Source organism: Oculina patagonica, chromosome 9, assembly GCF_052425735.1.
Source record: "Oculina patagonica isolate OP01 chromosome 9, crgOcupat, whole genome shotgun sequence".
Taxonomy (NCBI): Eukaryota; Metazoa; Cnidaria; class Anthozoa; order Scleractinia; family Oculinidae; genus Oculina; species Oculina patagonica.
Window position 1 is genome coordinate 3744203 of NC_135766.1, and position 16819 is coordinate 3761021.

The following is a 16819-nucleotide window of genomic DNA, read 5'->3' on the forward strand; positions in this document are numbered from 1 at the left end:
AGTGAGAGAGTGTTTCAGAGTGTTTTTGACGAATTAGCAGCTCTGCTATATCACATACCGCTTTACAGTACGACTACTCGAACTAAACAAATGGGAGCAATCTTGACCAATCCTAATGTTAATTGAGAACGAAGGATGTTAAAAGGTTTTTGTACAACAACCAATGACTTTGAAGAATACAAATAATAGTTTAATGACAAAGTTTGAAAACCCCAAAAAGTTGCAGAAGATGCAGACCACGCGAGAAACTTTTCAATTTCTTGATTGTTGAGTTTAGATCCCAAGTTTTGAGTGACGCAATACAAGGAAGGAATTAGTTTGCTCAAAAAAGAAAAAAAATCACAGGTTTTTACACCGAGTTAGCCCCAAGGCGAAGACAACTTGAAGTGAAAATGCTAACACAATAACTTGGAAGATGTCTTCATGAGCATGTATTAAAACCTGAAACGAAACGAAACCTACCCAATAAGATAAAAGTTAACGGCAAGCAAACCACAGTGAAAGCTGACCCCAAGCAAAATGCACTGAGAGCTAACCGCAAGCAATCTAGAGTAAACGCTAACCGCCAACAAGTCGTAGTGATTTGCAAGCTAGTTCCGTTTTGTTCCGTTTTGGGTTTCAATAAATCTCGTTTTCATGAAATAAATAAACACTTTTGCACTCATTATATTTGGTAGTGCACGTGCATTTGACAAATCGCAAATCTTTTATTACGTGTTGGCTTACAATAACAGTTCCAGACACTCACGGATATTTTAATTTACAGTCCAGGCTACACGCAAACCACAGTGAAGCAAAACTGCATTTCTAGTGTTCCTACATTCGTAAAACAAACCTCAGTTAATAAGATTAGAGCACATAAAGCTTAGTGAACCTTGATATATTTCAGACAAAAAAGCTTCTTGAGTATAAACAAACACAGTGACACTGTTGAAGAGTTTATCTCATCATCATCATCATCCTCATCATCATCATCATCATCATTTATTAACCACTAAAGCTTGGAATATTACATTTATAACCATGGTAAGGCGAGGAAATCACCAAGAAATCCTCAGGCTTATAATAAGGCAGGTCCAGTTATCAATTTGTAAGAAATTTAGTTACGGATGTGCGGATAGGTCAAACTCAATTCATTAAAAATTCAACCTCTTTTTGTTAAAAGAAAAAAAAAAAGCCGAGCGAGTGATCGATATCGGGAGATAATTCTAAATATTAAGACCCTGGTAAAGTATTGCTAACTGCTTAATATTAGTGCGACAGTGATATGTTCGATAACACTTCCTGTGTCATAACTGTGTATTTGACTACTTGACTACTAATAATTGTTTTATCATTCGATCACTGAATTTGTTTTATGCTCAAAGTACCTTCGGGAACTGCGTGGAAACCACACTTTTTCTTGCTGAATTAATGTAGACCAAAACGTAAATTCGCCTTCGATAATACGAGCTGGTCTTCATCCAATTCTCTTTCTTTCAGAAATTGCCGAAATACATTAAGAGGAAACTCCATTACCTTCTTTGTAGCTTCGCTGTTTTTTTCGAACCTAGTAGTCAAATCCAACCGCTATTCTTTATCTCTGGAAAACCAGCTGCCATTTTTTCGGAAGTGGACACAACTACGCATGAACAGAATATTATTTGAAGCAAAATCACGGTCAGACGCTTATGCGCACGAGCAGACAATTTTTGTAGGCAGTTATTTTTAGATCACGTACGTTGTGGGCTCTCGTTCAATTGAAGGAAGTAAAAATTGCATCGAGAGATTAATAAAGCATAAATTGGGCTATTTGCAATGCATTTACTTGGAAAATATCTTAGATGCCCAGTTTAGCGACAGGGCGCCCAGACAAACTGTTTTTGTTCAGACTGTGCACATTTAAATTTCTAGAAAATGTATGGAATTTTTACCGAACGGTTTGTAGAATTGCGTATAATTGAGCAAATCATGACAAATACGTACAGAATCAAAGTATGTTTTCCTCCCTTTTGCGTAGTCTTGTTCTTTTGGTTGAAATGGCGAATTTGAGTAGATTGAAGGATATTTTGCTTTCACTGTTTACTGGACATCTAATTATATGGAAAGGGTGGAAACACCAACAGTTCCAAAGTGGAACAGCTCTAGCACCGAGGCAATTTTCAATCTGAAAATTCCATTGCACAGATTTCAAACTACGAAGAAGAAAAAGTAAAGGAATTGACAAATCTTCTCGTACCATTTGATCGAAAATTTATCCAAACGGTCCAGTAACAGCCCTCGAAAGAAAACGGGTATTCAAAATTTTTTAGCCGTCCGAATACGTAGCACCAACAAGTGGTGCCGATGGGAAAACGCTATTTCCCAGCCTTTTTCTGATTGGATACAATTAAACAATGGTCGTTCAAGATTTTGTTTCGTGGATAAGGAGGCAAAGGCAAAACGAATACTCAGAAGTATACGGAGTGATGTCAATGGTGCGACACATCCCAAAGACCCTCCCGTGTCAGGCCCCCTGGTGTTGTGCAAATAAGGTGGTAGTATGTTCTTGATAGTCTGAATTGGTAATAGTTCAGACTGGTATCAGTTGGTAATAGCTCAATTCAGACTTAATTAATTAAACATTTAATCATTTTTTTTTAATTAAAAGTAGAAAAGCTAGTCGAGTCAGTGACCGACATTCCAAATTTCAGGACCCTGCGAAAGTATTGTTAACTGCAGTGATGTGGTCAATAAACGGCAGTGATGTTAACTGCATTTAACTGCAGTGATGTGGTCGATAACACTTTGCTATATGCAATAGGTATAAGCCCAATTCCCCGGTTGCCGTGTAAAGGATTTTTTTCCTCGATAACTGTTTTAAAGACCTTATGTTGTTTATTTTATAACTTTTCAAGATTAAAATTTTGTTTATAATTAAAAGTATTCATATTACTATTTTAAGGATTCTGTCTTCAGGGCGCTACGATGCTTTTTTGTTTATATGGTTTTGTCATTTAGATCCATAGAAGTAATTTATTTGCAAGCATTACGTTTCATAGCGAGTATTTGCCAAAACTTAATAAAAGAAACTTAACTCACGACCAGCCGTGGCACACTTCCTTTAAGTAAGATGCCAAGTGAGATTACCAAAACTCTTAAAACACGTCGAATGTTAAGGTGGCTCAATCGGATTTTTGAGTAACAATACCTTTCAACGTTGAGCAACTTGTATGCGACGGTAAAGAATTCGACTAAAAATCGATCAGTACAGCTGTACTAAAGAAAGATGAAAGTTTCGAAGAGATAAGTTTCGTCGAAATCGGAGTAACCATAGCAACATAATGGCGTCACCACCCATTTTACACGAGACCGATTTTCTTCTAATAGAGAGATAATTTGGAAAAAAAGGCTACTAGATCTTGGACTTGACATAGTTTTCTCGAGGTCTGCGAAATTTGAAGAATTTCTATGAGAGCATTTTCGAGAAATTTTTGGATGAAGTTTTTAGAAGCTAAAATACAACAGAAACAAAGCAGTCTTAAAACAGTATTGATAAAACGTTCACAAGGCCCGATCAAGTAACATGTTGGCCTTAAGTGAATCTTGAACTATCTAATTACCTTGGTAGAAAATCTCAGAGAAATCGTTTTATTTGATTTTTTGAAACATCGGCTTGAATATGAACTGGTATGAAGTGTTATTTCGCTCTTTTACCGAAAAAGGGCCTTCGCTTACTAAAATGATCGCAAAATAAAAAAGCGCTCGATAGAATTTTTTTAAACTTAGCAGTCACAAAGACGAATATATATGTAATGAAATGTCCGATTTTCAAAATAATAGAAACATTTTAACCCTCGGACGTACAAGCAAACTCATACCCCCATCATCGTTAAAAGGGGGGGGGGGGGTGGATGGAACCCCTCCCCGGAGTTTTCGTTATATTAAGGCGTAGCGAAATTATTTTGCTCTTACAAGAAAGCCCTTAGCTTACTCTACAAGATGACATAATTTTAATTGGCTGTGACGTCATATGACGTCACGTGACGTCATAAGAGCCGCCATCTTGGATCCGCCATCTTGGATTTCAACATTTTCTTAGAAAGTCACAAAATAACGGAAATTGATGCAAAATCAAGCTAGAATGCTTATGGAATGTAAAAATAAACAAATCTTGCACTTCTGTTTTAAAAAACTGGAAAAAATCAAGAAAAATGTTAAAAATGACGATTTTTGGCAAGACTTGCTTGTATTTATGACGTTGCCATGGCAACGTCAAATACCATGGGCACATGGTTGACATATCAAAATATCCGCAAAGGATGAATGAACAGCTACCGAAAGTTTCAGCATTGTAGGGTAAATGCTTTTTTCAAAATTTGGAAAAACCTTACGGGGGGGGGGGGGGTGGCATCCACTCCCCCACCCTCCCTTGTACGTCCGAGGGTTAAGGCAGTTAAATTTAAGCAAAATAACACTTCATACCAGTTCATATTCAAGGCGATGTTTCAAGAAATCAAATGAAACGTTTTCTCTGAGATTTTCTTCCAAGGTAATTAGATAGTTCAAGATTCACTTAAGGGCAAAATGTTACTTGATCGGGCCTTGTAAACGTTTTCTCAATAATGTTTTAATACTGCGTTGTTTTTGTTGTATTTTAGCTCCTGAAAACTTCATCCAAAATTTTCTCGAAAACGCTCTTATAGAAATTCTTCAAATTTCGCAGATCTTGGGTAAACTATGTCAAGTCCAAGATCTAGTAGCCTTTTTTTCAAAATTATCCCTCTATTAGAATAATGGGTGGTGACGTCATTATGTTGCTATGGTTACTCCGATTTCGATGAAACTTATCTCATTCGAAACTTTCATCTTTCTTTAGTACAGCTGTACTGATCGATTTTTAGTCGTATTCTTTACCGTGGCATACAAGTTGCTCAAAGTTGAAAGGTATCGTCACTCAAAAATCCGATCGAGCCACCTTAAGAAGAAAAACAAATTTAAATATCTACAGCAGTTAGTATATGCAGTTAGTATATACAACGCTGTTCAATATTGTGAGTTTCACTGATTATGTTTCCCAGGAGTTCCCTAATTAAACATTTTCCACAACAATGAGGTCACGAGTAATTACTTTCGGCAGGCTAAAATAAGGCACCTTTTATTTGGAGTGATGTTTAACTGCATTTAACTGCAGTGATGTGGCCGATAACACTTTGCTATATGCATTAGGTATAAGCCCAATTCCCCGGTTGTCGTGTAAAGGGGTTTTTTCCTCGATAACTGTTTTAAAGACCTTATGTTGTTTACTTTATTACTCTTAAAGATTAAAATTTTGTTTACAAAAGGTTTGAAAGGATTTAAACGTCATTCTTTTATTACGCCTTGTATTGGTAATTTATAATTAAAAGTATTCACATTACTTATTTAAGGATTCTGTCTTCAGGGCGCTACGATGCGTTTTTGTTTTGTTTATGGTTTTGTCATTTAGATCAATAATGGTAATTTCATAGCGAGTATTTGCCAAAACTTAATAAAAGAAACTTAACTCACGACCAGCCGTGACACACTTCCTTTAAGTAAGATGCCGAGTGAGACGACCAAAACTCTTAAAACACGTCGAATGTTAAGAAGAAAAACAAATTTAAATATCTACAGCAGTTAGTATATACAACATTGTTCAATATTGTGAGTTTCACTGATTATGTTTCCCAGCAGTTCCTTAATTAAACATTTTCCGCAACAATGAGGTCACGAGTAATTACTCTCGGCAGGCTAAAATAAGGAACCTATTATTTTGACAACGGCTTTTGTTTAATTCTAAACAATTGATGTGATTATTAATTAAAATAAACCTACGTCTCTGGGCTAACTTATTGATGATCATTCCTTTTCTTTTTCATCTACTTTTATTTTCCTACAAACGACGTTGAGAAATGTTCCGTTTAGTTGATTTTTGCCTTGGGATGACGGTTTTTCTGGCTCAAATGCTTTCTGAAGTAGTTGCCCAAGAATGTGATCATGAAGACATGTATTCTATCAAAGGAATGATGCTGAAAAGGCATATCATTAAGACGATGAAGACTTCTATCTCACCTCAGTGTTTTCGAGCTTGTAAGGACGAGGTCAGATGTCAAAGCATCAATTATGTCATGCTGCACAATATCTGTGAGCTGAATAACGCCACCAAAGAATCCAAACCAGAATATTTCGCTCCAAGCCCCGACAGATATTACATAACAGTAAAAGGTGCGTTCTAAGTACATTTTTTTCTAGATTTTTATTGCGACGGGTTAACCAAATATTTTTTTAAGCGGTAAACAACTACAAGAACACTTCAGCTGTGTGCAACTTATCGGCTACGAACACTTTATTAAATTCGTGAAAAAATGCACAAAGCTAAGCTGGTTGACCTACGTGATTTCCCTTGCACAAACTCTTCACATAGATGAAATAACAGGCAGTCGGAGACTGCAAGACTGCATGAGGATGCTGGTACTGAGTGATTTAAAGAAATCCGAAGTTTGTAAAGAATTGACAGAATCGATCAGAAGTCCGCGGTACAAAAAACTCAAAACTTTTTGCACACCCACCCTCAGTGAACGAAATTTCTTTACCTACAAATATCTCAAAATACTCGGGTACAAAGAAAGTTAATTTTTAATCTGAACAACAGCACAATTCGCGGTTAAGGTGACATTCCTAAATCAAGTTCACGAAAAGAATCACCATACCACATTAAGTAAAAATGCAGAGAAAAACAGCAGTTTCAATTTCACGATTGTTACAAAGAAATGTATGGCGTGCGGGCGATTTTTCTTTGTAAAAATCGCAATTTATGAATTGTTTCTTTATAATACCGAAATTGAATCAGTTCTCCCGAATCTTCGCGATCCTATTAAATTCGACACGGCGAATGCAATCTATCTATGTACCCTATTAAAAATGACATTGTAACCGCGAATATTAACGCTATGACAAAGACCGTAAAATCGTTCTTTTATGTTCGACACGAAAAGTCGATAAACAGAAAGCGACCACGTACTTCTTCAGATAAAGTAACAATCACTGTCTTATAGAAGTACGTTAAATACTCAACAACTTGGCTGAAAACGTTCTTTATTTAAAGGAGAAGTTCACTCCAGAATGGCCATTTATTTTCTTTACGCCAATAAAAAGTTAATACAAAAATATGTTATTCACCAAAATTTCAGCTTCTAACGAGCGCTTAAACCCTACGAAATCCTTTTCTGAAGTAGCCCAAAACTCGACAACTGAACGCCGCCATCTTGGAGCTGTTAATGTATGCGTGACGTCAAAGAGCTCAGCCTGAAGTTGAGCGGGAAAATTTTAATTACTTCAAACTCCTTGTTTCTTTGTAGTGGCTTTTGTTTGTCAAAATTCCTGTTTGTGCAGCTCCATTTTGCTTAAACAGAGCTTCAAGAAATACAAAAAGAGGTATTTCCGTTTTCACCGTCTTTCAATATTTAAAGAACAATTGCTCAAAAGCGGACACAAATATTTGTGTCTTCCGGCGTTAAATCGGGGTCCGATCGAGTTCATTATCGAAGTGCAATTTTCTGCAACTTTTTCAGGTTGATCTATTATTACCTATCCTTCGAGACCCTCGATTTTTCTCGTCGTCCCGCTCGACAATCTGTCTCTGGGTCTCCGAGGATGATCATGTTACCAATGTTGCAGTATTGCATACGGTACGTGCATGTTGCAATCAAGATTTGTGACAAACAGAACATAAACAACCAATAAGTTCATAAACGGCAATGTCGCCAATGTCCTTCGCGGTAATAAACGTCCTCCTCCACTGCGTCAGTCATGACGACATGAACGCGAACATTGCTGTTTCGTTTTGTTTACAGCATCCATTCTAGTTATTTTACGCCGGACGTTTCCTTGAACATTATAAAAAATTACCAAAGTAGCAGACCGTACCAGTTTGTCGTAGCAGTGCTACTAAAAAGAATATATTTACTTGTTTGCTTGACCACAAATAATCGCCGGGACCTCGATCAAACGCCCCCAGGGTTTATTTAAAAGTAAGCAGTTTTGACCCGGCGTTTATACGAAGCCGGCGTTTAATCGGGGACCCGCGTTGAATCGAGAAAATACGACGAAGTCAACAACAACAACAACAGAGAGTTTTTCTGGTTGATTTAAAATCCTTCCTGAAATAAAGTAAAAAGTGAAATAGCCTAATCGTAACATTGGTTGGTATTGAGTCTGCCTTTTTCTTTTTTTGTGGGTATTTTCACCCAGGAGACTGTATCTGTGATCTTCTTCGAAGCAGTCTTCCGTATAGTTTTCGGAACACACAAATATTTATGTCTGCTTTGCCAGGAATTTTTCGTTTCTGCCCATTCTTATAATCCATTCGTGAGCATTTTTTCTTTTAGATATTGAAAGACGGTTAAAGGTTTTTTTGTATCTCTTGGAGCTCTGTTTGAGAAACATGGAGCTGCACAAACAGGCATTTTGACAAACAAAACAAAACAAGGAGTTTTGAGTATTCAAACTTCAGGCTGAGCTCTTTGACGTCACGCATACATTACTAGCTCCAAGATGGCGGCGCTCAGTTGTCGAATTTTGGGCTACTTTAGAGAAAGATTTCCTAGGGTTTTAGCGCTCGTTGGAAGCTGAAATTTTGGTGAATAACATATTTTGGTATTACCTTTTTATTGGCGTAAAGAAAATAAATGGCCATTCTGGAGTGAACTTCTCCTTTAAAGACTTGAATGAAGTTTCAAGCGATATAAAACATTCCACGTGTTCTGATCACGTGGCCGATTATGTCACGGCAAAAAGATTGACACAAGTCGCTATATATATCAACATGCAAGCTTTTGTTTCCCTGTGTTAAAAAATAGCCAAGATACGCACTAGGACCCAGACTCCCACTTTTTTTAAATTGTTGATAACTTCTTTTATTTTCAGCCTTAGTACGTTTGGTGAATGGCGGAGCTAACTATGGCCGTGTTGAAGTTTATCACAACGGCCAGTGGGGAACAGTGTGTGATGATGACTGGGATATCAATGATGCAAATGTAGTGTGCAAGCAGCTTGGCTTTCCCAGTGCTTCCTCCGCTCCACAAGTGGCAGCATATGGTCAGGGATCGGATCCTATCTGGATGGATAATGTTAACTGTCAAGGAGGAGAGGCCTTGCTATTCGACTGTGCTCATACTGGCTGGGGAATACATAACTGTGGTCACCACGAGGATGCAAGTGTTGTCTGCAACATTTAGCTAAAAACTGTACAGAAAAGTCTACTGCCGTTTCTCATATCCTTCGGTTGTTTATCCAACCTAGGGAATATGAAGATCAGGTCATAGCGGAGAGCATTAATTACATTGTGGGATATTGAGTTTCAATTTAAAGCGGCCTTCACACGACAAACAAGATTTGGCAAACTCATGTTGGCAAACTCAAGTTGGAAAACTCAAGTTGGTGTGAGTGGACGACACAACAACAGTAAGAAAACAAGTTGGCAAACTATTAGCGAGACTGTTAGTGTCGCCAACAGTTGGCCAACTTTTTTGCTGTTGTTATGTCGTTCACACACAACAACTTAAGTTTGCCAACCCGAGTTGGCCATTAGTTTGTCGTGTGATGGCCTCTTAAGCCTTAAGGGATGTATTAGGCTGTTTCCTATGGAAAGACGATGGAACGAGCCACGTTTCATTTCATATTTTTAATAACAGCCGGGCGTAATGGGCACAGACGTTATTTTGGATAGCACGAGTTATTTTTTTACCTTAATCGCTGAAACGTTATAATTTTTCCATCTTATTTTAAAAGCTGATAGATAATATTATTAGATAACGTATTTTATACCCACATTTTATTTTTCGTCGGTATAAAAAAAATATCAAAATCAAAAAATAGAAGAAAAAAATAAAGGTGTTGGGAAATGGTGTGTTACTCTTGTACTTTTTTCGCGGTCAAGGGAGGGTGTAATTTAACTATACTGGCTGCGTTAGGTTAAGCATCGTTCTCGATTTAGCCTTACGACGCTTACTTTCTCAGATTTCCCAATAGCGACCCAAGCGGAGTTCGATTTCAAAGCAGAAAAAATGAGCATTGAGACAAATAAAAGAAACATCAAAAACAACAACAAACAAAACAAAGGAAGACACAATCACACACTTCCCCTTGCCCTCGTGTAATCTTTACCAGTCAAAATAACTAAATCACAGGATAAATGTTTCATGTTCTTGTGAGGCTCACAGGATCGGGTGGGGTGAGAAGGTCCACCTTGTAATCTCCTTGGAACTATTGGTCACGATAACGATCAGATTTTATGATTTGTAACAAGAAATCTCGCCATAGGCCTTTTGCAAGGTTTATGCTAAAGCAATTCAAGCCCGTTAATTCTTGGTTTTCACGTGACGTTATCAAAATTCCAAAACCCTGAATCGCATAAAGCCTGAGTTTTTATCCTTCACTGGCTATTAGAAGTCCTTAATATATATCTCGTTGAAGGTTTTTAGGTGAGATTACCAAAACTCTTAAAACACTTTGAATCTTAAGATGAAAAACAAATAAATATTTATATACAGCATAATAAAAATAAGATATATGATAATGCAAATGCGGCCTTACACTACACTACTGGACACACATTCATTAATAAAATTAGAGTTTCGTTTATGCGCTAATTTTTGTAAATGATACCAGACGTTTCGGGACTTCTGTCCCTTCATCAGTGGAAAATTGCTGTTAAAGTCAGCACGCGTCACTGTATTTTTAATGTGGCAACATTGCGTGCCCGCGCGCTAACTGAGTCCATTTAAGGACGTTCGCGCTAATTGTTTATGCGCATCCTTACTGCGCACGTAATTCATGTCGCAACGCCACGCCACGCCATTCACGAGCACGCGCGCTGAAGAAATTTTCTAAGCAAATATAGTGCTGGTAGTCGTCGCGTGAACTTTAATTGAAATTAACTCTCTTCGATAGTCGGTGACCCCCACATTTTTTTGAACGGATCACTTTTGTTGACGATTATCTACGTTTTGCGTAAAAATGAAAAAAATCTATCGATTCAAAGTTCGACTTTTTTTGGACCCACGTACGTTCGAATGCCTCTTTTTGAGCTTTTCGATTTACTGTACGACGGTTTCAAATACCGCTTTCAGGGTCAAGTCTTACAAAAAGTTGGCAACACTAGAATTTTTTTACGCAACAGACCCACCTCTACAAAATATGACTAAGATCATTTGCCTCTTTTTTCTCATCTTCAATATTTTTAACCATAAATCCTGTAAACCATGTTGAATTGCGTTCGACAATTTTTCAGAATCAGGGTAGTTTTCCACGCGCTTTATCTCTGAAACGAAGTCGGTGACCCCCACTTTTTTTTGCATTTCCGACACAAGTAAGTGATTATCTGACTGCTGTAAAAATTTTAAAAAAAACTATCGACTAGAAAATTTTCGCGCGAACGTCCTTAAATAAAAGCAAAGTCAATGTTTATGCCGCGCGGCTGTAGAGTACGGCATTTGAAGATCAGGCGGCCTTCCGCGCTGCGTCTTTCTCTGATGTTTGTGAGACCTGATCGCACAACAGACACCATCATGTCATCTGTTGTGTGACCAGGCGAGGAGAAATGTTTTGCTACGGGTAGGTCAGCTTTCCTCTCGACAGATCTTAAATGTTCGCAGAACCTGTCACCGAGCCTACGTCCTGTTTCGCCAATGTACGACATGGTGCATGCACGACAAGTGATAATATAAACGATGTTACTGGTCGTGCACGAGAACCTATGTCGTATTGTCAACGGTCCACCAGGGGTGTTGATCTGGGAGGCTGGATTGGCATGGGCGCAGGTCCTGCATCGTGGGCGGTGGCACGGAAAGGTTCCATGGGGTTCATCCCCTGTGTTAGCGCCGAATTGAAGACTACTTCTCCTCGCCTGGTCACACAACAAATGACATGATGGTGTCTGTTATGCGATCAGGTCTCACAAACATCAGAGAAAGACGCAGCGCGGAAGACCGCCTGATCTCCAAATGCCGTACTCTACAGCCGCGCGGCATAAACATTGACTTTGCTTTTATTTCAATGGACTCAGTTAGCGCGCGCGCACGCAATGTTGCCACATTCAAATACAGTGACGCGCGCTGACTTTAACGGCAATTTTCCACTGATGAAGGGACAAAAGTCCCGAAACGTCTGGGATCATTTACAAAAATTAGCGCATAAACGAAACTCTAATTTTATTATGCGATCGTATGACTGCGCTACGCAGTTTTTTAACAATATTTTGACAATATTATGATCTTAGAGTGATTTTACTTCAACCGTGAAATCGTTACTACTCAAATAGATACTATTAGACACTTATTCCATTGTTTTCTTTTGTTTAGTTTTCACTATTTAGCACTAATTGTTAGATGTTGTTTCACGGGTTAAATAAAATCACTCTATATATACAGCAGTTAGTACATCCAAAAATCTATACCACCTTGCCCAATATTGTGGTTTTCACTGATTATACTTTCCAGCGATTCCTTAATTAGACATTTTCCGCAACAATAAGGTTGCAAGTAATTACTTTCGGCAGGCTAAAATATGGCACCAATTATTTATACAACGGCTTTTGTTTAATCCTAAACAATTGATGGGCTCACTAATTAAAATAACCCCTTGTATCTGGGCTTACTAATTAATGATCATTATTTTTCTTTTTCATTTACTTCGTTTTCCAGCAAACAACGTTGAAAAATGTTCCGCTTAGTTGGTTTTTGCCTCGGGATGACGTTTCTCATGGCTCAAATGCTTTCTGAAGTGGCTGCCCAAGAATGTGGAGACATTTATTCCATCAAAGGAATGATGCTTAAAAGGCATATCATTAAGATGATGAAGACTTCTAGCTCACTTGAGTGTCTTCGAGCTTGTAAGGACGATATCAGATGTCAAAGCTTCAATTATGTCATGCTGCACAATATATGTGAGCTGAATAACGCCACCAAAGAATCCAAACCAGAATATTTTGCTTCAAGCCCAGACAGATATTACATTACGGTAATAGGTACGTTCAAAATACATTTATTTAGATCTTTATATATTGCAACGGGTTTACCAAATATATTACAAGCGGTAAACAATTGCAAAAACACTTTGCTGTATGCAACTTATCGGTCACTTTAATTGTTAAAAAAAATGCAGAAAGCTAAGCTGGTTGATGTACGTGATATCCATTGCGACAAACTCTTCAGATATATGAAAAAATGTGGCGGGTTTCTGTTTATCGTTGCCATGGAAATATCGATTACCTTAAAAAATATGTGAAATCAAACTTCAACCTTAAACCTATTAGTCCATCAGCTGAGATCCGAAAATTTGGGTTCATGGCTCACTTTCGGGGAACAAACGAAACATGTCTTATCTTAATCCTTGCCTATTGAGCATCACAAAAATGTATGATAGCAAGGTTGGAACGGTAGCTTTCACTTATAAATCGAATTTTAAATTGGCTCCCCTATACGCTTCTTAATTTGGCCGCCATCTTGGATTTTTGGGGTGAAAAAGCTACAAAGCTGCCTGCATTCTTTTAACGTAAACGAATCGCTTTCAAACGCAAATTTAAAACTTATTGGAACTAACAACATGATTTCGTTCATTCTAGTGTTTCAAAAACAACAACGTGATGTCATATGTGACGTCGCCACGGCTGATTATTGTTCACAATATGACTGTTTGTACCATAAAATAAAGCAAAAAGTTCAGATTTTAAAAATTATTTCACGAAGAAAAGAGAGCGCGTAGATAAAATACCATTGCCATTCAAGTGTCTTGAATAAATCCCCCTAAAAAACAATCGTCATTTTCCAACCCAGCCCTTTATTTCAAACATATCGTCCCACGGACATGCAAAGTACTTTAAAAAAGAGGGAAGAGGTGCGAAGACCAGAAAAGTGGAGCTTTGCCAACGTACGAAACGTACGTCCGAGCTATGGCGATTAGCGGGGAGGAGTTGCAGTATCCGAGGTGATCATTAAAGATACGAAAGCATAAGTGTATCAGCTGTACGAGAAGACGTGTCAGAGTGTGGATGTGCTGTGCTATGAGATTCAAGGCGCCAGGGAAAGTGAAGCCAGAGAAAAGTGAACGGCGCCCGGGAAAGTAAAGCCAGAGGTTCTCCCACCACGCGAGGCATCTCCACTAACCGAACTCAATGTTACAAGAGGAAATTTTCAAGCCATAATCTAGAGAAGAGCTACTGATTCCCTTCCGGTAATTCCTTCACCGCTCCAGAAGAGTTGACAGAAGCATGGCAGCAGTGAAGGAGGACTTAATTTATACGAGTGTGGCGATTCTGTCTGTTCTGTACTCAACAATCTCTTAACTGAGCCCTATTCTAACCTTATGCGTGGACGTAGCTATGTAATCTGATTTGGGGTATACTGATTAATGGTGTAGTATACTTGAAAAAACGTAGCATTGCGATGGAACGCCTTTATGGTAATTTTGTTATTTTAGATGATTGAGGAGCAAAAGGAAAACGAGCTGAAAAACAAAATGGCGGACATTGCGACCTCATTTATTGCGTACTTTGCTTTTATTACCGTAAACAATGATAAAATAATGTCCCGAATATGTAGTACCTCTCAAATATATATCTAAGCAAAAAATCAGTAAGTATTTAAGAACGAATAAAAAAATTAAAGATTTTTGTTTTAAAATCCAAGATGGCGGCCAAAAGAAGGATATGAGAGCAAATTTCAAATTCGATTTACACGGTGAAAGCTACCGTTTTATCCTTGCTATCACACATTTTTATGATGCTTAATAGTCAAAGAGTAATATTAGACAAGTTTCGTTTGTTCCCCTTAAGTGAGCCATACAACCCCACTAGCTGATGGACTATATATCCTGTGCAATTTTCATATCTATTCTAGTAAGGAAAACTCACTAAAAAAGTCAATCGAAAATTGTTGACCGGGGATGGTAAAAAAAAAAAAAACTGTATCGAGACACCTTAACCCTATTCAGACCGGGGGGGGGGGGGCTTTTGAGGCCCGCGCTGACTTTGAACTTTTATAACTTTTTTAAGATTTAACCAAACGCTGCCAAACTTTCTGAGTTTTCCTGAAATTTATCTGGCAACACTTTGGTGGGGTTGGGTGATGTGTCAGGAACTTGATATCACCATAGCAACGGCATTTTGACAGGCATGTTTTCCCAAATTTGTAATTTTGAGTGTTTCTGTTAATAAAAATCAGCTTAAATGGAATTATTTTTACATTTTTACGGATTTAAAGCACATTTTTATTCATTTTGGGTACTTTGCAGTGATTTTGGGTGGTTTTCTGGCATTTTGAAAAAAATTTTAAATCCAAGATGGCGGATCCAAGATGGCGGCTGTTTTCACATCATGATGTAATTGTCACGTGATGTGACGTCACCATCCCACGTGACGTATACCAAAAGAAAAAGTTTCGGACGTACAATACATCCTGTAAGTTTCACGGTTATTGCTTAAATATTCTGGAAGTTACATAGGGGGGGGGGGGGCTTCCGAAGCCCCCCCTCCCCCGGTCTGAGAAGGTCCAAAAAAGCTCGGTCTGAATAGGGTTAATTTAGACATTGCCTGATGAGAGTATTTATCTGCATTATTCAGAGGCTTAGAAGCTCTTTGTAAAACGGCCACTGACAACTTTTCTCGATCCCTGTCTGTCGTATTACCTCTTCTGTCCTATCCCTTCAAACAGATGTCATAAAAAGCACAAAACCTTTTGGATGAATTTACAGTTTACGTTCACTTAAGCCATGGTGATAAATATGAATATTTATAAAATAATTACGATACTACGCGCGCTCTCATTGGTCGATAGGTGTGTTTAGATGAGACTATGTAAACACGGTTGTGACGTCACGGCTTCTGTGTTTTCCGGCACGATTTAAAAACATATAAAAACTGCCAAAAAGTCTTGTAAAGTAATGTCAAGTATAAGTATTAAAGAAATGGAAAACAATACCAAATTTTGATATGTGTTCCGGCTTTCTCTTCCTATGTTAGCCCGTGGAAAAAAAAGCAAAAAAAAGAAGAACCAAAGCGTTTTGCCTGCTTCGATGATCGTGAGCGCTAGACGAGCTCGTGGAGAGAGCTCAAGCGAACGACAAAATATGCAACAAAATACGCAGTAAACATTTTTCAAATGCATTTAAGTACTACAAAAAAATTCTATATAAGACATTATTTAGTAGAGAACAATTATAGGTCAAAGCAAACGAAGCTATATGCTACAAATTAATCTTATATTCAAACTTTGCACGGCCGATCAGTTGCCGTCTTTTTGCTGTCAAATCTGCTTAACCCTATCCAGACCGGGGGGGGGGGGGCGGAAAGTGCCCGCGCCGACTTTGAACGCTTATAACTTTTTTAATATTCAACCAAACGCTGCCAAACTTTGAGACTTTATCTAAAATTTATCTGGGAATAATTTGGTAGGGTAGGTTGTTTTTTCAGGAACTTGACGTCACCATGGCAACGGCATTTTGACAGGCATGTTTTCCCAAATTTGTAATTTTCCTGTTTCTATTAATGAAAAATAACTTTAAAGCAATTATTTTCATCTGTTTACGGGTTTTAAGCACATTTTTATTGGTTTTGAGTATTTTCCAGTAATTTTGGGCGGTTTTCTGACGTTTTGAAAAAATTCGAAATCCAAGATGGCGGATCCAAGATGGCGGCTGTTTTGACATTATGATGTCATTGTCACGTGATGTGACGTCATCATCCCACGTGACATATAGCAAAAGATAGAATTTGGGACATACTATATATCCTGTAAGTTTCATTGTGATTGCTTAAATATTCTGGAAGTTACGGAGGGGGGGCGGA

General features: G+C 38.0%; 2 protein-coding genes across 2 annotated transcripts in view; both read left to right on the top strand.

Moving 5' to 3' along the window:
* Positions 1 to 16819, top strand: part of LOC144665331 (uromodulin-like) — a 37307-nt gene that overhangs the window by 9294 nt on the left and 11194 nt on the right. The gene's annotated exons all lie outside the window — the stretch shown is intronic.
* LOC144666544 (scavenger receptor cysteine-rich domain-containing protein DMBT1-like) overlaps positions 5881 to 16819 on the top strand; it is a 14766-nt gene continuing 3827 nt past the window's right edge. Inside the window, exons 1-3 of the mRNA XM_078527964.1 lie at positions 5881 to 6204; positions 8905 to 9214; positions 15995 to 16053. Coding sequence (XP_078384090.1) covers positions 5892 to 6204; positions 8905 to 9214; positions 15995 to 16053 — 682 coding nt within the window. The 5' untranslated portion in view covers positions 5881 to 5891. The remainder of the gene's footprint in view (positions 6205 to 8904; positions 9215 to 15994; positions 16054 to 16819) is intronic.